Here is a 26,639-nt window from a genome sequence, read left to right on the forward strand (position 1 = left end):
GTGAGAAGTGATACCACCCTCAGTGTCAAGACCTGACTGAATTACTCACAATAGGCAAACTGTACTACAAGCTTTGTCAATAAATTTGTTAAACTAAAAAAAAAGATCTTATCTTTTTCACCTCTCACCTGTATGACGTCATGGCGGGGTATTTAATTAATGAGAACACTAATCAATTTCAGGTGGCATGTTTGATCATACTAAGATGTACTTTGTGCTTATGTAGGTTGGGTTGGCTTGGCTTGGCTTGGTTAGGTCAGGTCAGGTCAGGTCAGGGTGGTCTTATCTTCACGTACTTCTAAATTTCCCTGGAACTTAAAACACAGAGTTACCTGGTGTGAGGTCCTGTGATAGCATGTATACTCTTTAACTATGTACAAATGTATGTGTGTATACGTGACAGAACACCAGTAGGTGTGTGTATGTGTGTGTGTGTGTGTGTGTGTGTGTGTGTGTGTGGGTTACCTGGAAAGAGAGAGAGAGAGGTGGGCGCGTGTGCAGGTAGTGGGCGATTTGAGAGAGAGCGAGTAGGGTGCCTCAGGTAGGTACGGAGGCTGGCAGCTCAGGTCACCTCACTCCCGCCGCGGCTTTCCTCCCCGACACACATACACACCGCCGCTCAACACTCCGTCAGGCAACCATCAGAGGCAGGTCACTCATCGCCCTCCTCCTCCTCTTCTCCTTCTTGATGTCTCGTCGTCGTCTCTCGTGTCTCGTTATCTCTCTCTACAATCTTAGAAGTGTCTCGATTGTCTTCTTATATCCATTAATTTCATTCGTATATCAAACTTTGCGTCTCTCTCTCTCTCTCTCTCTCTCTCTCTCTCTCTCTCTCTCTCTCTCTCTCTTTACATATTTCTGGTATTCGGAACCCTCCTTATCCCTCCTCCTTAGTCCGTGTTGTCCGTGTACTTTGTTCGTGGTGAATGTAATAGTGTCGAGTTCCTTATATATAATAGTCGATGCTATTTTCTGTCTAATAATGTTTATATTTTCGTTTTTTCTGTCTAATGATGTTTATATTTTTGTTTTTTTCTGTCTACTGATGTTTATATTCCGTTTTTTCTGTCGCCTAATGTCTATAATCCGTTTTTTTCTGTCTACTGATGTTTATATTCCGTTTTTTCTGTCTACTGGTGTTAATATTTCCATTTTTTCTGTCTACTGATGTTTATATTTCCGTTTTTTCTGTCATAATATTATAAATATTTTTTTTTTTACGAGATTCACAAACCAGGTTTAAATGTCACGGTGAGGTCAAGGCATTACACTTATTAGTATTATTGACTATCTAACAGCCATTACAGCCATACTCCGAATAATTACAGTCCCATTCTATTATTCTTTTGTTTCTGTAATAGATAGTTACAGGATTAATAGTGTATTGAATAGTGTATATATGTGTTTTCAGATTGTTATTATAAATATATTTTTTTTAGTGTTTTGTAAGAAAATATATTTGGTTATAAACATTATGTGAAAGTTGAAGGAAAATCAGACATGTTTAAAACTCGTTCTGTAACTCATAAGAAAGTTCAGACCAGAGAGAGAAATGAGAGACAGACAGACATACAGTATAGACACAGACAGACGAACAGAAAGATAAACAGACAGAAAGAAAGACAGACAGATAGGCAGACAGACAAACCAAGCCTTGTTCCATGACTCGTAGTTAAGCCAGAGTGTGTTGTAAATTACTTAAGTATGAAAATTCATTGTCTGAAAGCATTCCTGTGAACGTAAACATCTTTGAAAAGATGAGAGGGACGAGATAGTTAATTCCGGGTCGTGTGTTGGATGTTTATTACCTCCGGGCTGTGTGGTGGATGTGTTGTTGATACCAAGTGACGGAAGTAATAATAACAACAAAGAGATAGACAGAGAGGGAGAGATAGAGAGAAAATGTGATAGAAATAGTGATAGAGAGAGAGGGGGGGAATGAGATAGAGAGAGAGAATTATGGAAATAAACAATAACTGGTTTCTTTTGTGCATTTCTTTTATTATCTGTTTCTGATTTTTTTTCCTTTTTTTCTATTTTCAATTTTTTTTAGTATTGTTTTTGTTGTTGTTGTTTTGACCTTATTTTTGTCTAATTTTAAAAGTCAAGTTTTTTTTTTATGATAGAAGATAAAAGTTTAGTTTATAAGTTTTAAATTTTTGTAAAGTTTTTGAATTCATAGTATTTTTTTTTTATTTGTACACTTTTAAATTTTTTACCTAAAATTTTAAAGTTCTAAAGTTCCAAATGTCTTTAAGTTTTAAATTTAAAATATAAAATGTAAAAAGTTTATAATTTTCAAGTTTTTACAAATTTATTCACTTTATATATTTTCATTTATACATCAATAATGAAGAAATTTATCATAATACATTACTGTATCAACAAATTTTTACAGCAACACTTCAGTATTCCTCTCTATCCCTATTACAACTATTTATTGCCAATTTTCCTCCTGTTCGTGAGAGAGAGAGAGAGAGAGAGAGAGAGACAGACAGACAAACGTTCTCTCAGTATGAATGCATTTAGATTAGATTAGATGTTTATTTTTATTTTTTTAATGAATTCTCTTGGATGTAAGCTTTTGTTATTGCTATTATTATTATTAGTATCAGCATCATTTTTTTCTATTATTTTTACTATTTTCTATTTTATTATTTTATTTTTTTATCATTACTAATAAAATTTGTCTTTTATATAATTATCATCATCATTATCATTATTACCTCTACGTTCTTTACTTGTTTCATTATTTTTCACTTATTCTTTACAATTCTCATTCTTTCCTGATTTGAGAGATTGTGTTTTTTTTTCCTCTTCGTAAATGAGGGATAATTTTTACAAGTGAATTTTAACTCACTTTTTTTCACCTTGTTATTATCATATATTTTCTTACCTCATATGTTTATCACTTACTTCCTGTCATAGTGTTTATAATTGCTATTTCTTTTGCATCTTTCTGTTTTGTGGTTGTGAATATTGTGTCATATATATTGTGCAGTGTCATATTGTGTCATGTATTATGTAGTGTCATATGTTGGTATGTGTCATGTGGGGGTGTTTTACGGTGCTTGTTGGAGAACGTAATGGAGATATTATTATGATTTCTCTCTCTCTCACTCCTAATTTTCCTCACTCTCTCTCCCTCTCTCTCTCTCTCTCTCTCCCTCTCACTCACCCTCTCCCTTTCCCTCTGGTATTTTAAGATTTTGGCTAAAGTATTAACCACTCTCGCACGATGGGTCCTATGCTCAGTAAAACCATCTGGACTTAACTCAATAAAATAAAAAATAAAACAAATCACATCTCGTAGTCAAGGGATTCAATCATTTTTAGAGAAATTATTAACGAAGGGTTTTTTTATATGTAACTAGAGTGGACTTTAAAGAATTGTTCTGTTGCTCTCAATATAATGTATTTATGTTGATTCCTTTTTCTCTCTCTCTCTCTTGCAGGATAGTGGAGATAGTTAGATACGAACCATCACCAAGATCATCAAAACAAGAGGAAAAAAAAACATCTGATACCTCAAACTTAAACACCTTATTAACCTTTAACTTAAACTCTATCAAAAAAACTAATTCCTTTCCAACTATCCTCAATACTGTACTAAAACCCACCAACATATCTAGTCTTCAGGCAAGAACTTAACCTATCCCTCTACCCTTCACCACCACCACCACCACTAGAGGGTCATTTACCCCATTAAAAGGTTCCTCCTCCTCCTCCTCCATCCTCCTTCAGCGCCACCAGCAACAGTAACAAGAGGAATAAGCATCGTCGTCAGTAGTAGCAGGAGAATGAGGGCGACAGGAGCACTGGTGTTGGTGATGGTATTCTTGGCAGCGATGGTCGAGACTCATCCTCCACGAGCCAAGCGAGGCATCAAACTCTGCTCTGCCAGGGACGTTAAGTTCATGGCCACTTATGTGTGCAATCTTCACCGCCGTTCAGTACGATCTGTGGACCAACACTCCGACGACAACTACGAGACTACAGGTAGGTGATTAAGTGAGAGAGAGGGGGGTAGGTGATCAGGTGAGAGAGGAGAGAGAGTGTGAGAGAGATTTAAAGGGTTCAGCTATTCAAGAATTTAGGTATGTAGGTAATCAACAGAGAGAGAGAGAGAGAGAGGGAGGGGGAATAGCTGTAATCCGAGAGAAATTGAAAGATAATCGATAATCAACAATTAGAATTAAAATTTGGAAACTCTTAAACGGTAAAAATATATGAAAAAAAGTGTAAAAGTTAATTAAATGAAAATAATAATAACTTACCTGTACAACGACACCTTTGAACCCGCTCAGGTAAACAGAGAAATAAAGGCGAACTAGAATGAAAACTAAAGGAAAGAAATAAAACAAAAGAAAGAAAGAAAGAAAGAAGGATGTAATTACTGTCGTGTGGGTGATTATCGTGGTGATTCTTCTTACTGTGTGGAGTCTGTAGTGAGTTGTTGTAGGAAGCTTTTGAGGAGAAAAAGAGGAATAAAGCAAAGACGGTGAGGGGCGAAGGGTGAGGAGTGAAGAGTGAGGGGTGAGGAGTGAGGGGTGAGGAGTGAGGGGTGAGGAGTGAGAGGTGAGAAGTGAGGGGTGAGGAGTGAGAGGTGAGAAGTGAGGGGTGAGAAGTGAGGGGTGAGAAGTTAGAGATGAGAGGTGAGAAGTGAGAATGAAGGGTTAGAAATGAGAAGTGAGAGGTGAGAAAGAGAGATTAAAATAATAACTAGACAGCGTCAGCCAACAAGACATGACTCGTGTCTTCATTTCTCCGACAACAACAAAACGAAATGTCTAAATATATTTCCAATTACAGTAAAAACCTCCATTAAACGGACTTTCATCTCTATATAGTCCGTTAGATGGAGGTTTCACATCTAACGGACTCTCGATATAATGGACTTTCATCTCTATATAGTCCGTTAGATGGAGGTTTCACATCTAACGGACCCTCGATATAACGGACTTTGATCTCTATATAGTCCGTTAGATGGAGATTTCACATCTAACGGACCCTCGATATAACGGACTTTCATCTCTATATAGTCCGTTAGATGGAGGTTTTAATGTTTTCGTATAAGCTAACAAAATGTCTCTTTGTTTACCATATGTTCGTGTGACAATAAACCAGAATATAAAACTATGAAATTGGATCCCATAGACTACCCCCCCCCTCCCCCCGGCCAACCATAGGTACCCCTTCACACCTGGTTTGACTGGGGGGGGGGGTCCATTTATTGTTCAAACTTCCGCCCGTCCGTGTGACTGTTAGTGTGTCAACAACATCACAACACTATATTACCAACCGTATATATTGTGTTTATTTGTTCCTCCAGTGTAAACCGGCATTGAACCCTGATTAAGTTCATCACTGGTGGGGCGGCGGTGAGGGTGGGGGTGCAAGAGTGGGGTTGGAGGGGAGGGGGGGAGGAAGAGGCGTGGGTTGATTGGGAACAAGAGGCGGGTTGAGGGCAAGAGGCGTGTATTGATGGGGAGGGGCAAGAGGCGTGTATTGATGGGGCGGGGCAAGAGGCGTGGGTTGATGGGGGCAAGCGGCGTGGGTTAGGGGTTTAAAAATCGTCTTGGTTTAACTTGAGTGAAATAAGTCATTACAATACCTAAAATGTGTTTAGTTTAACGTAAAGTGTAATGAATAACTTTTTTCTCTATGATAATCTGAGTTGATGTTTAGAGTCGCCGCCACTGTTGGGAGATGAGTGGGAAGTGGGAGATGACGTGTATGTGTCATTTCTGAGTGTAGGAGATGAGTGGGAAGTGGGAGATGACGTGTATGTGTCATTTCTGAGTGTAGGAGATGAGTGGGAAGTGGGAGATGACGTGTATGTGTCATTTCTGAGTGTAGGAGATGAGTGGGAATGGGGAGATGACGTGTATGTGTCATTTCTGAGTGTAGGAGATGAGTGGGAAATCAGAAATAACATCTGTATGTCACTCACTCTCTCATTCAGGGTGATGGCGGTAACAAACCATAGTAAATACCTGAAACTATTACTATTATTATTATTATTATTATTATTATTATTATTATTATTATTATTATTATTATTATTCGCTCTGTTCCTCACAAAAAAAATCCCAATGACAGAATAAAATGAAATATTCAACTTCACAAACAAAAATATATTTCGAGAATCATTTCACAGTATTGACGACTTTAAATATATTTCCTAATGAAGAATAAATTCTAATTATACTCTCCTGTAGTATTTCTGTAGACTATTGATCGTATATGTACCGTTTCCTTAAGTAACTTATTGTTATCGTAATAAATTGATTAGAAATATCCCTGGATTTACCTGGTAGTGATTCTTTATATATGACGTATCCCTGATGAGTGGTAGGTAATTAAGGTGAGGTAATGAAACAGGTGTATATATTTCTATACTTACCTGTATATAAGACAACCTCAAAGAAAACGGGGAAAGTTAGAAGAGGGAGGACGGAGCAAAATTCACTTTTATATATAATTTAGGAGGATGATGGAAGAACTTACCTATTTACCTGATACTAATGGACACTAATTAATAAACAATAACTTATAAATTATAATCAACCAAACATAATTATGCAAACCATCTATAATCCTTATATGTTATACTTTTACCAAATAACTTTCATTGTTATTTTGTATTTCCAAAAAAGAAAATTGGCCAATATTCGTATGGCAATTACTGCGGATTGTCCTTTATTGCAATAATTTCACGTCTGGTCAGGGGCCGGAGGTAATTTATAGGGTCAGGGTATTAGGGGAAACCTGTGTTAGGGGCATGGTGTTTTATTTTGCACTTGTATTAGTAGGTGTTTTAATGGTAAATTATACAATGGGTTGGATGGTGTGTGTGTGTGTGTGTGTGTGTGTGTTATTAAAAGCAATGACATTACTTATTCACTAACTTACTAATTAAAAGGAAGTGAAATCATATATGAATGCTTTTGTTTCTTTCATTATTTAAACGGGAAATACCAAAACAGTTCATTCTCATCCCTGGCTCACCTGTACACACCTATCCACACCTGTCCATAATTAGAACAAGAATCTAAATTAATAAATAACTCGATTAACGCAAAAAGATGATAATTTTTTAGGTATAATTTGTGAAGGTGAAATGATGGAAATTATAGCAATAAAACGATAGAGTATAATGAACTGATTATAGGGTAATGTCGTCAGTTCCGCCTCATACTCCCTCTATCAATCAAACGAAGAACTACGTAGAAAAATAAGAATAATATGAGAGACTTTAGTGAAGGTAATTAATCACCAGATGCTGAAGAGAAAGAGGAGGAGGAGGAGAGAAAATATATAATTTTAATTGTCTGAAAAATATGAACAGAGAGAAATCGTAATAATGAAAAGGAGGAAGATAATATACACAGATAAAGACCAAAAAATAGAAATAAAACAAGAAGAATAAAATAGATGAAAAGATGGGGAAGAAAAGGCTTACAGAGTTGTAGAGGCATTTGGCATGACTGATGAATGAAGCTGTCAAGGAATATGTTCCCTGAAAATATATAGAGTTTTTCAGAGCGAATAATAAATTCTTTGAATAATAAGTTGAGCGTCTCTCTCTTATACCGCTCTCTTTATCAGGTTTGTTTACATTCATTATATTTACGTAGAATAATCACCACCATTATTGTGATCAGAAACACCACCAGATCCTCATTTATTTATTGTGTGAGTCGTAAGATATTGATATGCAGAGGTGTGACGTCTGATTTACACGATTTTATTGTAAATGTTGGGAGTTATTTACACACATTGAGAATATATGAAATTTCGTGGGTAAGTATTGTAAATCACTAAAGCTCATGAGAAGTTATTTTTTTTTACGTAAATGTCATAGTAATCAAGTAAACATTATCTTTACGAATAATATCAATTAATTTATCACATTAATTGAAAAAATATCGTGTTGTAAATCGGTTTCATTTGTCTTTCGAAAATATCCAAATCTATTTCATATCTTATAGACCCTGAGCGAAGTATTTAGACACACTTATAAATAACTAAATACTGAAAGATATTCTACTAAATAATTAAATCCGTTTCCCATAATGACTAAATTGCTGAAATATAATTGTTTTTGTTTGATTTTGTGTCTGCTCCATTAAAAGTACTCAACAAAACGCTTCACTAAACCCTAATTATTTGTTGTTGTTAATTTACGGCCTAACAAGTGAAATATGTGGATTAATGACAATAACAGTTATTTGTTATTTGTTCAGGAATTGAGTTGGGTGAACGTAGTTGTGTGTTCTGAGGATTTAAATGGATTATTTTAATTAACATTCATCCTCTTAACGCAGGTGTGTGTGTGTGTGTGTGTGTGTGTGTGTGTGTGTGTGTGTGTGTGTGTGTGTGTTAAACCGTAAGTTCATGTTCATTCTTCATATACAAAGACAGTGCAGATGTATGTATGTATATGTATGTCTATGTACGTATCTAGTGCAGGTATTCAAACAGTGTACATAGTCAATGAAAGTATATAATAATAGCAGAAATGAATAAACCAATTGTTATCATAGATTCCAATATATTAGTTTTGTTATCGCTAAACAGACGAAATATACACCTGGACACATATTAGGCTGGACACATATTAGGCTGGACACATATTAGACTGGACACATATTAGCTTCACAGTTCACCATAAAGACCTTAGTTGCTGTAACGTAGTAAATAACATTATATAAAGTCAACGATGCCGTAATAGGTATATAAACATTACTTTACATTTATTAAAAAACAAACATATTTTTTATCAGCAGTGAACGGGTAGAGTTTAGAGCGAGGGATCTTTTATGTAACTCTGAATGGCAGGGATGACAGCAGCCGCGGTGAGGAAAGGAGTTTCGTGTTTACTTTTACATTATTGTGACTCTCTCTCTCTCTCTCTCTCTCTTCGTAAAGATAAATTTCAACAGACATAACCTAAGCGTAGAGACCCCCAGGAACACACACACACACACAGTCATTTTAATAGTTACCCTTCAAAAAAATATCTGAGTCTTAGTTTTCTTTGAAGATTTTATTTTTTTTTTACTTAAATGAATCACCTGTGTTTTGACCCATTACAAATCCATTTCATAAATAAAATATAAACTAAATTTGTTCCCTCACTCAATAATTAACAATATTACTGTATGAAGTAGATTAGGTTAGGTTAGGAACGGGAAGGGAAGGGAAGGTAATTTCATCGAGAATAACAAAGTCATCAGATGTTTCTAGGTCCACTTATAATATTTTCCGCGTTTTTAAACATCTAAGGGAGTATATGTCAATAGGGGGAGGGATGTTTTTTATGGTTAGTTTGACTGAGTTTGAGTAAATTTTCTTATTATTATTATTATTTTCAATCTGGCCTTGGTGTATTATTATTATTATTATTATTATTATTATTATTATTATTATTATTATTATTATTATTGTTGCTGTTATTATTATTATTATTATTATTATTATTATTATTATTATTATTATTATTGTTGCTGTTATTATTGTTGCTGTTATTATTATTATTATTATTATTATTATTATTATTATTTTTGTTTTTATTTTTATTATTATTATTGTTGTTGTTGTTGTTGTTGTAAGACGTCAATAAGAGATTAGAATAAATAATTACAATAGATTCAGTTGCCGAAGGCGTAGAGAAAAATAGGAAGAAATTCTCATCTTTAATAGAAAATGAAAGAAAAAAATGAATAACGCCTAAAAAAAACTCACTATTATTTTGTTGAGTTCATGTACTGTAATAATAAGGAGAAAGTTATCAGGGGTAGTGAGAAAATCATATCACGGGGACATGGAGGGGAAAACGGAGAAATTTACAATCTTGTTTATAATAGCGGCGAAAAGAAATGCGTATATAGAGTTTTATTACTTATTTTGAATCTTTTTATAGGAATATTCTTTAAAGATGATGTGAAGATTCTATAAACGATTCTATCTATTTTCATTATTAGACTCACCTGGGGGATATTTACCTGCCGTAACTAACGATGCAACCTACTTATAAAATGATGGAGGATTTTTCCCCTAGTCATGAAAGTTGAAGGGAAGAGAAAAAAGTTGTTTTGGGTAACTTGGCGATTGGTGGTAACTCTTGACTCTTATCCTAGGAAAACAAAATAATAATTTAACCGACCAAAAGATTTAATATAAAGGTTAAAGGAACATTATATTACATTTTAAATCTTTACATCTAACATTTACCAGTTTTTATGAGTGGTAGAGTGAGGTAAGCAAAAAAAAAAGACATGGTGTAGGTTAAATTTTGAAAGATTTGATAATAATTCTTTTCATCTAGTTTATTCCCATCTTGTTTTCATTCTTCCTTTATTTCATTTCTTTCTTTTCTATCGCTTTATTCTTGTTTTTTTTACCGTCAGTCTCAGGGTGGAGAGAGAGAGAGAGAGAGAGAGAGAGAGAGAGAGAGTGGAAGGAAAAATTAAGGGGAGGAAGAGGTAGGCTGGTGGGGGAAGGGTGAGGGTAGAGGGGTCAGGGTGGAGGGTGAAGGATGAGGGTGGAGGGTGAGGGCTAGGGTGACAATAGTGCATAGGGGTGAATTTCTAAAATTGATTAAATGGAATGGCCATTGGTCCAATACTGCGTACCCATGAAAAAAGAACACAGGCGAAATCCTGGGTCATTTGGACAATATTTAGAGGTAGCTCAAGTCAATTGAAGTTTTATCCTTATAGGCAAAAAATACGAATATTCATAATATGCCGGTTTATTTTAAAATTTACATATTGAGCAAGTTTATGTGTACACTGTACATATAAATGATTAATTCCTTTTTAAAATGAAACTGCAGTGAACACGCTTACATCAATGGGTGGGAGAGGTGTGGACAACCCATTCATTGTTTTCGCTTTTTGCTTGTAAGGTCCTGTTTTGATGTCCCTGGTTGTGACCGCCTCTGCTCTTCAACAACCTGCAGCAGATGTTGACGCTGGTCTTCAATCTTCGTGATCTTGCTGTTGAATGCCTGTATCAAGGCAATCCCTCTCTCTGCAGTGTCGTTGATGACTCTGAGACCACCCACAACTGCGACGCCAGTTTTGAAGTCTTCATCATCAGACCATGTGTCAGGCTCCTTGGACAAAAAAGAAGTCTTCATTTTGAGACTTTCAAATAGAAAGTTTGATCCTCTAGAAGCAAAGTCTGAGAGCTGCTTTGTGGGAAGGGAAGATGTGGCAGGAAGAGCAGCACGTTTTGGTGAATCCTCGGTCGCCTTCCTCTCAACGATTGCCCGAACTATGTTTGTCTTCATTGTTGCATTAACTTGTGGATCGAAGAGTGCAAGACCCACCAAGCCTTCACTGAGGTACCACAGGTGACGACCGAAGACTGTGAGACATGTTCTTGATATTTTGACGTCGTGGTACTCTGACAGGTCTTGGAGGAGCCGCAAATCATTAGCAGGAGCGGAGGATGGAACGGAGGCCGTGAACCATGCACTGACATACACCTCTAGCACAAAGAATGTGAATCGTTTCAAGCCTAATGTCTCACGAGCAGTTAGTTTAAACTGATTAGCAAAAATCAGGATCTTCATGACATAAATGAGCTTAGCCATCCACCGTGCTCGGTGAAGTGCTCCGGGCCGTCGGAGATTAAACTTGGGTAGAGCTCCATCGAGACACCTGATTGCTAGCTCCAGTACCTCACGGTAATCATCACGTGGCTGCTGCTTCTTGCCCAGATGATGTTTCCAGCAACAGATGAGGTCATCTCGTTTCTCGTACAAACTTGGAGGGAGGTCTGAGAGAGGGCTGTAGTCATCTTGACTGATGTCCTTCCACTTATGCTTGAAGCGAGAGAAGAGAGTATTATCTGGTCCAGAGGAAGGCCCCATGCATTCCACATACGCTTTCTCGGCAACAAGCTCAAGGATGTGGTGACGACACGCGAGATGCAGAAGACGGCGGCCGAGTTTCTGCTCCAGAATGACACATGCCCCCGACAAGTGCCCAGTGTTTGAAGCTGTTGTGTCAAAACTGAGTGCTGAAACATTCTCTGATATTTTCCACTCTTCCAGCGCTGCACTGACTGCTGTAGCAATGGCCTGTCCAGTCCCTGACAATAGTTTCGGGACACCAAGCAGCTTTTCAGTATTGATTCCGGAGACAAGAATGGCGATTCGGTCAACACTCGCTCCTTGTTCATCAGGAATAATTTTTCCATCCCAGTGCACAGTGAGCACTTCACTAGGTTGAAATTTTTCTTTAATTTCGTTGGCAATCCCAGAACGGTGGGTCGCTCGCGAAGTACGCACTGTCTCATAGTTTAAAACTAGTTCCATTGGGTCATGACCTAGACTAGCAGCCGTGGCACTGACGATCCGGAGAGCAGAGCGGTGACTGATCCCAGTGCGGTCCAATGTACTTGACAATTCAGGGGTGATAACTTTGAGAGTAGCACGTTTACGATGCAACTGTACCAGTCAGACACTGGCACACAACCTCTTCCCCCTACACAGACTGACACCCGCCTCTCCCTCCCCTCTGCATTGCCAATAGCTGCACCAGCCAAAATACTCATTACTCATTTTTAGAAAAAATTTTAGGAACAACTTTAGTTTGAATTTGCATTCTACATATACCTGCAAAGTTTCATAGTAATCGGTTCATAAATAAAGAAATTAGAAAAAATCAATAATAATTTCAGTAGTGTTAACTTCAAATGGCTTGAGCCACCTCTAAATATTGTCCAAATGACCCAGGATTTCGCCTGTGTTCTTTTTTCATGGGTACGCAGTATTGGACAAATGGCCATCTAAAAAAAAAAATTTCACTTTTTATTGTCACCCTGAGGGCGGAGGTCAAAACACGTCCCTTCCATTAAAACTCGACTCCAGGATTGACTTAACTGAAGGAGGAGCGACAAGTGTCATGTTTTCTCTCTCTCTCTCTCTCTCTCTCTCTCTCTCTCTCTCTCTCTCTGAGCATGTAAAAGATTGATGAATGGAGGGAAAGAAAGATAAAATAGGTAGAGAGATAGATGGATAGATAGATAGAGAGATAGATAGATAGATAAACATAGAAGCCCCCCACGTCGTCTATCTCTCAAACTATATATATAAAAACATTATAACAACCATCTACCAATTTTTCTAGATCGTTGGCAACCGGTTGTCTAGTTAACTGGTCATTATGTGTCTAATTGGGGTCGTTACCTTACGTTTTCTCACCTTACGTTACCTGCCCAATTTGTAGCAGGAATTTCGTTAGTGATTAATTATTTGTATCGTTTATTTTGGATTTAGAGAAAGTTGAGTATTTAGTGTGTAAGATGTGAGTGAGTGAGTGAGTGAGTGAGTGGGTGGGACAGAAGGACAGACAGACAGACAGACAGAATGATTGATAGATAGATAGAAAGAAAGAAAAAAAAAGATAGATATATATATATAATGTCAACCTGTCAAAAGTTTCAAGTACCCCCAAAAAAATGACAAATCACAACTAACGGTGAATTAGGTGTGACGCTGCTACTCCTCAGGGCCAAATTAAACACTAATATATTTATTTACATCATATAATTTTACGTTAAGATGTTTATAAATGTTTTTTTACCCTCACCCGTTACCCTAGAGACGGCATGTGACTGTACCCTCATTATAAAATTGATGCATATCCGATGTTGTAAATAATTAGAGGAAATGATGATGTTTTGTGAGGTGTAATGTAGCTGTTTACATACATACATACATACATACATACATACATACATACATACATACATACATATTGGGTGGGGTTAGGTAGAGTGTGTTGTGGTGTGTGTATGTGTGCGTATAGGTGTGTCTGTATTTGTTTGTTTCTATATGTACGAGTATGTGTGTCTGTCTGTCTTAACGTAACTTAATCGACATACTTAACCTGGAATTTAATCTTTCTTGAACCCAAATTTAAACCACCCCATTAGTAAACCATTGAAGCATTAACTGTGTTGTATAATTGACTCAGAGAAGAAAAACTCATCAGCAAGACTAAACTACCTGAGTGAAAGTTAACACCAAGAGGAGTGAGTGTGTTTTGGAGAGCGTCTGAAAGTGCCTCGAGAGATGGATAGTCGAGTTAGTAGTGGACTATTATTTTTCCCACCAGGGGGCAGTAGTTTTGTACTTTATTTCAGTAATTGTATTTTGTGTAACGTAAATAGTGTTGTGTTTATGTTTGGGATAAGGTTAATGTTTTGTTATTGTTTTATTGATATTGTTGTTGTTTTTGTTGTTGTTATTATTATTTTCGTTATTATTATTATTATTATTATTATCCCGCGTAAACGAAGGATGGACAATTATAATAAGAACTAGAAGAAGGAATAAACGATAACTAAGGAAGAGAAAACTTGATAAAGATGGTAAGGAGAACAAGCCACAAAATAGTCCATATTTTCTCCTCCCCCCCAAATAAAAAAAAAATATTACACAAGAAAAAAAAAACAGTATTCAAACAAAATAAGGTAATAATCTAATATGTTTATTTTCTACGGCGTATAACATATCTACCATTGGTTCGCTGGTAAACACACACACACACACACACACACACACACACACACACACACACACACACACACACACACACACACACACACACACACACACACACACACACAAAGCTTGATTCGCTGCCGTTTGATGACATCCGATTTGCCTCATGAAGTAGCGTCCCCAGCAAGCGAGGGCTATCACTACAGGGTCTATTGAACGCTAAACTCTATTGGAGAGACAGACAGACAGGCTTACTATTACTATAGCCCTAACCTAACCCACAAAACATACCTCATGCTGAAGATAAACTTAAAGGTTAGGTTAAGTTAGGTTTGATTAGGTTAGGTCTCTCTCTCAGACAAACAGAAGATATATACACCACAGTAAGACCTTAACTAAAAACAAACACCAAACTTATAAATAAATCCCATCAACATAAAATACCACAATTACATAAAAAAAATGCACGAGTAAAAAAAAATCCACTTTGTAACTGGAAATTAGTGACCGAGAGGAATCCCCCAACGCGCCGTATAGGGAGTAAATCATGAGAATATTAACCCCGTGTTGTGTAAGAGAGGTTTCGGGACCTAATCTCTAGTCGTGTTAATCCTGGAATTTATAAGACGTTGTAAGATGAACTGCGTCAGAATTGGGCTTCGCTATTAAGCTTTCTGACTCAATTTTGACCTGATTTAAGATGATATATGACCTTAATAGGCAAGGGAGTTCTGAGAAGATTTGTATGTTTGTTCTTTTCTGTGTGTTGGGGGTGAGGGAGCGGAAGGGAGGGTAGACTGTGTGGGAGAGAGAGAGGAAGGGTCGAGTGTGTGTGGGAGGGAGGGAAGGGGGGGGGGTCGAGTGTGTGTGGAGGGAGGGCTGGGGGTCGAGTGTGTGTGGGAGGGAGGGAAGGAAGAAGGGTCTATCAAAAAAGATTCTGGGCACGGGAAAAATAATCATTCATTCAGACACTCTACCTCCTAATTGACACTTAATGCTCTTACTATTTCTTCAAGATACACCAACCACTCATACTCGTTAACCTCACATTCTTAATTACCGTTTCAACTTACATATACTACCACTGAATCATTTACTCTTGCGTGTATAATTTTACGTAAAATTGTACATACTTATTTTGAATCTTACAGTCTTGTAATCTTACGTAGGGTCACTAGGTTTTGGGGCCCACGTAGCAATCCTCACCCCAGTGGCTATTCCAACGGGCCGTGAGGCAGGGTGAAGCCATCCGCACCAGGTGGCTCCTGGGATAAGGGCGATGGGCAATCCCTTCGATCAGATCTGGCCAACACCAACGGGGAGTCAGAGCTTGAAGGGGAAGTCGACAGTCCAGCTACAGCCTTCACTACTAACACTACCCAGACTCAGCGGAGATCTATGAGAGGCCTCGACTACCAAATACACGTTCTAGGCACAAGATACAGAAGAAATCCCACCCTGGATAACAAAGACCTTCAACAACAGTAGCTTTGTACTCGTGGGGGTGAAAACAAACAGAGGTGAGACATATCCCGGTGGGCGAGGAGCTGACGCAAGGAGAAAGATAGCGTCTGGTAATGTTGACCCAATACCCTGCATGGTGGTCTCTTGCCCGAGGTTCTCTGGGAATAATACAAGTTCCTCCGTATCAATGACTTCCAGCAACACTTTCCTACACCAGCTATGACCGCGAGAGAAGGAATAAAGCACCGTAGAGCATTAAGACTTGGACACTGTGGTTTACCTGTACCAGCCTCCAGACACCAACGTGGATGTTCAGTAAAGGAGAGATCTTATCCCCTGATTGACTCTACGTGAAGAGATACAAGTGGTCACTGAGTGTAAGAGGAAAACCAAATGCTGGAAACTAACTTCTTCAGGCAGGTGTCCGAGTAATACGGGAGAACATTAACTGCTGGGTGATATTTAGTGTAAGTTGAGAGAGTAAGAACGGCGTGGTTAGAAATAGAGAGAGAGAGGACGGAGCGGCGTAGCTAGAAAGGCAAAGAAAAAACAGAAAGAAAGAGAGTGTGTGGGGTGGGGGGGGGAGGGAGGGGGCCAGCAGGCGAGGTGCTCTCGGAGGCCCAGGGCTACTTGTTGTTATGGACAGGTCACTAGCCGGATTTGTGTCTACTTATGCAGAAGAGATACATCAAGTGGCCCCACGTACACACACACACAGTTTTTTCTCTCTCTCTCTCTAGCCCCTTCAATTGCCTCTAGTCCTCAACTCAGATAAGGAACTCACCTCCATATCATCTAGTTTCCTTGATTGGGGAATGTACCTGGGAGTCACATTACACCTGTTATGGCAGCCTATTATCGAGGCACAGGTAAGTTCTCTCTTTAACTCCTGTGTTGTGCCTGGTGTTGGTATTGGTATTCTATAATAATGGTACTTTGACGTTCGAGTGTGTGGGTGGTGAGGGGTGGGTGGTGAGGGGTGGGTGTGTGTGTGGATGGGTGGGTGATTGTGGTGGTGTGGGAGTGTGCATCTGTCTGTCTGTCTGTCTGTATCTCTGTCTGTGTGAATGAATAAATACAATATTCTCTGTAACTTGAAACACCCCTCTTGATCATAATACCATTACGTTTTTAACACATTATAAACACTATACAAATTAACCTGAATATTGCAAAGGTTATATATATTATACTTTTTTATAGAACATATGGGATAGGGTAGAGTAATTAATGTGAAAGTCAAGATTGCAAGTGACGAAGGGACGAGACATCAATCGTGGAAACTGAAATTGCAAAAATATTAGAAGTGGATCATCGATTGGCGCTCTTTGAAGACGAATATGGGGAAAGGTGTGTGTGTGTATGTGTGTATGTATGTATATATGTATGTTTGTATGTATGTATATGTGTCTGTATGTATGAGGGGACACCACCAAAAGCTATAATGATTTCAGTAGAGGAACATCACCGCGGGAGTGTTTCTAACTGATAAATACACACTTATTAGTATTGGGGACTAAGAGAGGCTGAACCAAGGCTATCTTACGACCTGCCTGGCACTTAATTACCTCATAGATAAACTAGTGAGGGATCTTGACTACAGGAAGGTTGATAGCAGTTGGACCCGAAGAAAGATGAAAAACTCAGAGCCGTAAACGAGAAAGCTGACAGCATTCGACTGATTCGGCTGACAGATGAAGTTTTGAATTCGACTGACAGATGAAGTTTTGAATTCGACTGACAGACGCACTTCTTACTGATCCAGCTGATAGATGGATTGGTCACATGTTGTAAAGGAGAGGATTGAGAAGAGGAGAGAAGATTTAGATATGTTATTAGAAGCAAATTGTGGGGGGGATGAGAGAAGGTAGGTGTTTGTGAGGTGTTTGTGAGAGAAGGTAGGTGTTTGTGAGGTGTTTGTGAGAGATGGTAGGTGTTTGTGAGGTGTTTGTGAGAGAAGGTAGGTGTTTCTGAGGTGTTTGTGAGAGATGGTAGGTGTTTCTGAGGTGTTTGTGAGAGATGGTAGGTGTTTGTGAGGTGTTTGTGAGAGAAGGTAGGTGTTTCTGGGGTGTTTGTGAGAGAAGGTAGGTGTTTGTGAGGTGTTTGTGAGAGAAGGTAGGTGTTTCTGGGGTGTTTGTGAGAGAAGGTAGGTGTTTGTGAGGTGTTTGTGAGAGATGGTAGGTGTTTCTGAGGTGTTTGTGAGAGAAGGTCATTTATTTCTTTGCTTCCTAGTTGAAATATTCTAACCTAACCTAACCTAACCTGACCGAAACCCACGTCTTGAGGAAATATTTACCGACTCTTCCCAAAGCGACTGAGAGCAGAGAGGTCAAGTATCGGTGTTATAGGGAAGTTTATAATCAAGTGAATCTGCTAAGTTCGGCTGACGACCTAAACAGACAACATCAATCAGTCAAGTATCTGTTAATTTATGTCAGGACCAAGTGTGTGTTTTTGGTGGATCCATTTCGTTATGTTTTTTTTATTTATTTATTTTTTTTTTTTTTTAAGAGAAGTGGTGAACTTTGTCTCCCTGTCCGTAATGCGTCCTTCGTGCAGATCTCAAGAGCTGCCTACGCATACTTAAGACCTGCATTCATTAAATATTAAGTAGAAATAAGGAGAAGGGAAGAGAATAAACACGGAATATATTATTATCCTCATCACCTTACTTCAACGTCAGCTGGTTTGAGAGAGTTAAAAAAAAGGACAATTGAATTTTAAGTTTAGCCAAATCAACACGGTGACCACACGAGGGTTTATGGTTAAATAATTTTTCCCTCCTCTCCTCTTCCTTTTCCCCTCCCCTTCCTACCTCCCTCTTTCCCCCCCCTCCTCCTCCCTTCCCTTCCTACCTACCTCTTTCCCCCCCTTCCACCCTTCCACCCCCCGATGGCTAATAGGAAATGAACTATCCAGGAAACCAAATCTCTTCCAATTATATTCTAAAATCATTTCTAATTTCCCCGGCACCACCACCACAAGTCCTCAGTGGTTCGAGTGGCAGTAGACAAAGTAGGGATTGATCGGTGGTGCAGCCTAGAAGAGATAGATCCGTGAAGCATGATATATACAAAAGGATGTCTTCATGTTGTGTGTGTGTGTTAAACCTGGATGTTGTGACCAGCTGGGAAGAGCCAACGAAGAGAGAGAGAGAGAGAGAGAGAGTGACGAGGAGGAGGAAGAGAGAGAGAGAGAGAGAAGAGAACAGGATAGATAGCAAAACAGGAGGAACTTGTGTCAATATGGAGACGCTATATACACCTGTCATTTTGTTTGATGATGGACGGGGACGTAGAGACGGGAATAAGACAGTGATATCGACTCGGTTGTTATACTTCAAGGTCTGTGTTACACTCTGTTGGTATACTTGCCATTATTCCAACCAATAAGAAAGTACTTTTGAGTTGTTTTAAGCCAATGAGTATTCTGGTTTATTCTGCTAATTATAACCACGTGTTTGGTAAGCAGAGAGACAGACAGACAGATAGACAGAGAGACAGACAGACAGACAGAGATCACTTGTCAACACACAGCAGCTGACTCGCTTCCAAGATACAGTTTATGTAATTGATTTTATATTTTGGTGTTAGAAATTCAGTATGTACCAAAGGAAATACATTTTATTTATTAATTCTAGTGATTTTAGATTTTTTTTTTTCTAGATCAATTATTTATTGGACATAAGAAGTTTTTTACGAGTCGGAACTAACAATTCTCTCTTTCACAATACGGATATAGACAGTAGTTTATTATTTCAGTGTTCCATAAACATTGTTACTTAAAATGTTAATTGAGAATGATGATCTACCATTCTACTAATTATAACGTAACCAAACCCGACCCAACCCGACCCGACCCACGTCACTCGTCCCCAACACACCTGGACAACTGAGGTAAAATGTGAACTTGTCTGGGCCTTGACAACACGATTCAGATCTCATTATTTTTTTGTGTGATTTAAATTGAATTAATTATCATTTATAGATTTCATTTAGTGTGTAGTCTTGTGTGGGGGTGTATGGTGGGGGGTGAGTGTGGGGGGGCTGTGTGGGGTATGTCTATCAACCTCTCGTTTGATCTTCCTTAAGGGGGGGGCGGGCGGGTGGGTGGGGGGGAATCCAATCTCCCCAATGATGTTAAACAAGCGATTATGTGTTTCTCTATGGCCTCGTATGCAAATATTTCCCAATGCTTAAGGATCCTTTTCCATATTCCTCCTTTCGTATTTTCCCTCCACCATCCTTCCTTCCTTCCCTCCTTTCGTTCCTTCTTCTTTACTCTCTCTCCCTTCCTCCTTTCTTCCCTTCCTCATCTCTCTTTATTTTCCCTTTCTCCCTCCTTCCCCTCCTCCTTTCCTTCCCTCCTTCCTTCCCCCCTCCTCCCTCCATCACATTCTCTCTCAATCTTCTCCTACCCCATAACCCATTCTTCTACCCTCCCCCTTCCACCTCCACCTCCCCCAGCAGAAGGAACTGGCTAGACAGTCACTCACATATAATTCTGGTCTGGTCTGGACGCCTGACAAAACCTGTTGGATGGCCGCTTCTTGAGACGAGCTGCCTGAGGGGCGAAATTGCCATCACAAGAACTCACACCTAAGGTGTACCTCTCACACGGCAGTCAGGAGTTGTTAGTTGTGGGGAGGGGGTTGTTAGTTGCGAGAGGGAGGGGAGGAGCAGGAGGGCGAGGGTTGTTTGTTAGTTGTGGGGACATCCTCCTCCTCCCCCATCCTCCCTCCTCCATCTAAAGACAGAAAGGATTGCGTCGTTTGAAAGATGAGAATATCATTTATCTACAAACCTCGTTATTCCTCATTTGTTATTCCTTATTTCCTATTCCCCGTTTGTATTATTCTGTGAGTGTGAGGTGATGTATTGTCTACCTGTTGTCACACATCTCATTAGTGGCGAGGTGTGTCTGGATTCACCTGAGTCACAACACCTGTAATCAACACACCTTCCTAATACACCTCGTCGACTGAGGTAACGTGAGCTTGTGGGCTCTTACCTTACCTAACTCAGTAAGATGGTGACTTTGGCACGGGTCCATATATTAGGGGTTGTATATCGTCCCATTCCCCCATTCCATATTCCTGCAGCCCTCCCCCCATTCCTCCATCCCTCCGTATCTATTTCTGACAGAACAAAGTAGAGAAGGGAGGGAGAGGTAGGAGGAGGAGAGGGGGTTAGGAGGAGGAGGAGGAGGTAGGAAGAGGAGGAGGCATTATGTATCGTGGATAAGATGGGTGGCTCTCTCTCTCTCTCTCTCTCTCTCTCTCTCTCTCTCTCTCTGTAGGATAAGTACAGCGTATATAGAGCTTTAACTTCTTCATTGTTGAGGGACTAGTACACTTGCCAATGCCCTGAAGGGTCTTAGTTGAAGTGTATTTATATCATTGTGGCGTCAACGGCGTCTTGAAACCCGTCCCTAAAACATAGAAAGGAAAGAGAGGAATCCTACCACGTCCTCAGGTATTACGCCGTTCATATAGGATGCCAAATGCTGACAGCCATCACAGTTTGAAAATGGGACATCTCTTGTAATATGTCAACAAGCTTCAGTAAAATAAAGCCTGTAGTTCCGGATAAGATGGTGTGGCACAGGGATTTTAAACGGTAAACTTCCTCGAGGCATATCGAAGTTTCAGCAAAATTTAACAAATAGTTTTTGAGAATTTGGTAAAATGAAATGTGTCCAGAGAGAGAGAGAGAGAAAGTTATTCAGACTACCAAGACACTGTACAGTTATCCATAAAAATACTGTCGCCTCTCCTCCTGAACCACGAACCCCGAGATTCATTAGACTTGTGAATCCGAAGCATTTATGGACAGAATAGTACATCACTGTTTAATGCTTCGGGGTTCACGGGTCTGTACCTCGGAGTTCGTGAAAATTTTGAGTCACTTGAAAATTAGACACCTGTCCTTACTTCACCTGGAGATTAACAACCGCAACGCTTCCTTGGGCAGGTCTCATTATTATTATTATTATTATTATTATTATTATTATTATTATTATTATTATTATTATTATTATTATTATTGTTTATTATTATTATTATTATTATTATTATTATTATTATTATTATTATTATTATTGTTGTTTCTGTCTTCGCCAGGGGTGGAGGCGCTTGGAGGTGGTAACAGCCGAGCCTGGCGTTCTTCCCGCTGTGGCCCTTCAGGTAAGTCTCTCTCTCAGGACTCCATGTGTGATGTTATGACATTTTTATCGAGATTCACAAACCGAAACTTTTCTTCTAGCGAGTAAACTTTAACCAAGGAACAACACTCCGTAATTTATTTTTTTCACTCCACCTGGCCTGAAATAACGTGATATATCCTCCCTCTCCTGGTCTTGCTCCCCTCCTCCTGCCTCCCTTGTCGAGCTCCCCCTAGTCCTTCCTCTCCCTTGGTCCTGCCTCCCCTGGTCCGGCCCCATTATACTGCCGACTTAGGCCATAGCTAAGAGGAGTGTATTGCAGGTTCAGACTGTGCGCCCCAGTTCGATTCCCTGCCGTTTCAGCCCTCAGCAGTGGACTTTGGCACCCCTGCTGTCATCTCCATGGCTGATGTTGAGAGTAAGTGTTGCCAACATTTTCGTTATAACATAAGTGTATTTACCAACAACATAGTATAAAAATATTTGGTTGCCTTTGTAAGTTAGTTTATTGTACTAATTTGTTTAACTTCGTTGATTTTGATCCAGTTCAGTATATAACAGGCGACCAGTAAACGCCTAATATTTGATAAATTTGTTCCTAACTGTATCATCGTTTATTTCGCGTAATCACCCTATTTACATGTGGTAATTGTTTCTTATTCCAGGATGGTTGTCACAAAACGGATACCATCGCCTGATTCTCCCAGAGTATTCGAGTTTTCCCTGGCAAACGAAAAATGGACCAACCAACAACGGCGCCGCCTCCAACCGCAACATAGAAAATGAACTTTACCAGAGTAACTATGGTACCGGGGTGATGGGTGACCTCCGGGCTACCATGAACAAGAGAGATAAAGAGATTGATTTCCCCGTCATGGTTCCTAGGTCTCTTAGTGACATCAGGAAGAATTGCTGCGTAAGGGAATGTACAGCAGAGGATTTCTACGGAGCTTGTTCCTAATTTTTTCCCGCGTTGGAGAAAATAAATAAATATAAATATATTTATCAAGACACAAGCACGTCCCAAATGATCTTCAGGTTAATCCCTAAATACGAATATTTTATTGATATATATAAATAATATTCACAAGATTCTAACATCACCATTCTCTATATTATTTTATTATTTACAAGATCAACTCATGACTTCACTAATTCTGTGATCTATTTTTAAGCCAAAATAAAATAAATCAAATATATATTCGTATAATTATAAAAAAAGAGTTCCTGATTTTCGTCTCCATCCCCCCTCCCTCCTACCCGACCCCACCCACCTCCCCTACCCCACCTCCCTACCCTATCCCACCCCACCTCCCCTACCCTATCCCACCCGACCCTCCTCCTCGGCGTAGCGTCACTCATGAGCACACCCGCCTAACCCAATACCTTGTTTATCCAGAGTTCTATTTAACCCCTGCTAGCCATTAATCCTGTTTTAACCCATGCTGACCGTTAATCCTGCTTTAATCCCTGCTAACTATTCATCTTGTTTATTTTGATTTTCATCTTTTTCGTAATTATCTTAAATCCAAGTTTTTCTAAACCTTGATTTGTATTTTTCTTTTGTTTATTTTCTTGTTTAATTATCTTTGGGTCTTGATTATTTTGAGGGTGAATTATTCTCGTTGCTTTAATTATCCGGTCTTGATTATCCTCAGTCTTGATTATCCTCAGTCTTGATTATCCACAGCCTTGATTATCCACAGCCTTGATTATCCACAGCCTTGATTATCCTCAGCCTTGATTATCCTCAACCTTAATTATCCCCAGATTATCCTTGATTATTCACAGCCTTGATTATCCTCAGTCTTGATTATCCTCCTTGTCAGCCTTGATTATCCTCAGTCTTGATTATCCTCAGTCTTGATTATCCACAGCTTTGATTATCCACAGCCTTGATTATCCACAGTCTTGATTATCCACAGCTTTGATTATCCACAGCCTTGATTATCCTCAGCCTTGATTATCCACAGCCTTGATTATCCTCAGCCTTGATTATCCTCAGTCTTGATTATCCACAGCTTGATTATCCACAGCCTTGATTATCCTCAACCTTAATTATCCTCAGTCTTGATTATCCACAGCCTTGATTATCCTCAGCCTTGATTATCCACAGCCTTGATTATCCTCAGCCTTGATTATCCACAGCCTTGATTATCCACAGCCTTGATTATCCACAGCCTTGATTATCCACAGCCTTGATTTTCCTCAGTCTTGAATATCCTCAACCTTAATTATCCTCAGTCTTGATTATCCACAGCCTTGATTATCCTCAGCCTTGATTTTCCTCAGCCTTGATTATTCTCAGTCTTGATTATCCTCAACCTTAATTATCCTCAACCTTAATTATCCCTGCGGTCATTGGTTATTTAACACTTTGATTACCCAGGGACTTGACCTCTAATGACCTCTTCTATAAACAAACCTGACCCACCATACCGTGACCTTGCCTGTGACCTGACCTTATAAACACTGTAGATTGTCACCTGTTTCTTTATGATGGAGTCTATGGTGACGAAATGATTTATCTATACATATTGACATACAAACAAACATTGAGTCATTCGATAGTTTTGTGATTCTTATAAATGATGTATCGTTTGTTATAGTATATTTATCTCTTTTGACATTGATACAAGATATTTTGAAGAGGTAATTAGGTCAATGATCGTAGAAAATGGCCGCCGTGTTTACATATTGAAAGACACAAAATGGCCGCCGTGTTTACATATTGAAAGACTTGAGTACTGAAATGTGAATCACTTTGGCCTTAGATGTTTCAACCAAGAATGTTTTTGTTTTAAAGCTTATTTATCCCTTAACCAAGTGACATCTTATCCTGACAAATCATATTCCAGGGTGCAAAATCTATTGCCGAAACCTGTAGGTAGAGATGCACTTACCTGTCCATTAATCCACGCACATACCTGTTGGGCTCTCATAATACACCTGTTCTGTCTCGTCTTCCTCTTCTTCCTCTCTTTCCTCTCCTCTTCCTCTCATCTTCTTCCCCTTCCATCATTGACATTTATTCTCAGAGGCTGGTGTACATAATCTATTGTAACTCTATTTATGTGTTGAGAATAAGTATGTCATATATTTTATTCGTCACACTCATGAGTCGAAGACGGAAGGAGTAAAAGTTTCACTGTGCTTTCTGAACGTATCATTTCAACAACCTATGTACCAACACTGATGTGTTTTTAGTAAGCACAGTCAGTGGTTAAGTATTACCTTCACGTGTAAAGAGATGATTGGTTTACCATTTAACACCATCTATCACATATTACACCATCTATGATAGGTTGGTGTTGGCAGAATCAGAGGCACATCATCTGCTGGTGTTCTTAACCTGCCAAGGCTTGTCCCTCTGACACATACCAGTAAATATGTGACCTAACGTAACAACCATGAACACGTAACAACCATGAACACGTAACAACCATGAACACGTAACAACCATTAACACATAACAACCATTAACACATAACCATTAACACGTAACAACCATTAACACGTAACAACCATTAGCACGTAACAACCATTAACACGAAACAACCATTAACACGTAACAACCATTAACACATAACAACCATTGACACGTCACAACCATTAACACTAACTTTCGATATTCTTCCCTATTTTTTCTCTACCATTTCATAACAATCGGGAACTAAAAGAAATAGCACTGTGAAAGATATTTAACTGACCCTATCACCAATCACAAGCACTAGGAAAGAAAGTGTTCTTCTTAAACTTTCACGAAATAATTAGAAAGGAGTTTGTTTTTACTATTACTGATATATACTGATAGCGTTTACGGTTCATGATAATTCTGTCAATAACAATCAAGGAAATTGGTCAAGTTTATGGTAAATAACAACGTAATTGATGAGAATATTGTTCAGTTTATACCTAATACCTGCTACCACCATCACCAACACTTGCAACCCACCAGTACTTCTTACCACCACTACCAGTACCCCCCCCGACCACTACCAGTAGCTACCGCCACTACCACCAGTACCTCCTACCACCACCAGTACCTCCTACCACCACCAGTACCACCCACCATAAAAACAGCTGATCCACCAAAACACAACCAAAACAGCTTACAAAATACCAACTTATTCACTCTAATAAATTGAACCACAGAAACGATAACTGAGACAACACAAAGATAAATATATATACCTGACAGCATAAGATTATTGATAAATCATTAACGTCTCAGGTGAAGTCATACTTAAATCATACTTGTTCCCATATACAGAATAACTAGTAAATATGAACAATAACAAGTGCAGTATAATCCCAGTATCGCCATGTTAAGAGATCTGTCCTGCCAGTGTGTGGTTTTGGAATGAGATCTTGGGGTCATGCTCAGAACTACTGGTTTGTCTTGTAATAAAAGCTGAATTGGTGAAGGAATTCTTTTATTTGCCTATTTATTACCTAAACTAATCTCATCTAACTTAACCTAATC

At 38.9% G+C, this 26,639-nt stretch overlaps 1 protein-coding gene across 1 annotated transcript; it reads left to right on the forward strand.

Moving 5' to 3' along the window:
• The first annotated feature begins 554 nt into the window (after nucleotides 1-554).
• Nucleotides 555-23,368, forward strand: LOC121853206. The gene is made up of 5 exons (XM_042347191.1): nucleotides 555-651; nucleotides 3,456-3,999; nucleotides 22,113-22,175; nucleotides 22,476-22,571; nucleotides 22,819-23,368. The coding sequence occupies exons 2-5, from the start codon at nucleotides 3,801-3,803 to the stop codon at nucleotides 23,112-23,114; spliced, it is 654 nt and encodes a 217-aa protein (XP_042203125.1). The 5' UTR covers nucleotides 555-651; nucleotides 3,456-3,800; the 3' UTR covers nucleotides 23,115-23,368.
• The last annotated feature ends 3,271 nt before the right edge of the window (nucleotides 23,369-26,639 follow it).

This window comes from Homarus americanus, unplaced genomic scaffold (assembly GCF_018991925.1).
Source record: "Homarus americanus isolate GMGI-L3 unplaced genomic scaffold, GMGI_Hamer_2.0 scaffold32871, whole genome shotgun sequence".
NCBI classification, from domain to species: domain Eukaryota; kingdom Metazoa; phylum Arthropoda; class Malacostraca; order Decapoda; family Nephropidae; genus Homarus; species Homarus americanus.

Coding starts and splice junctions, on each gene's coding strand:
- LOC121853206 (XM_042347191.1), top strand. CDS start 3,801: ATGAGGGCGACAGGAGCACTGGTGTTGGTGATGGTATTCTTGGCAGCG. Junction 4,000..22,112: donor CGACAACTACGAGACTACAG/GTAGGTGATTAA, acceptor TGTCTTCGCCAG/GGGTGGAGGCGCTTGGAGGT. Junction 22,176..22,475: donor TTCCCGCTGTGGCCCTTCAG/GTAAGTCTCTCT, acceptor AGTGTATTGCAG/GTTCAGACTGTGCGCCCCAG.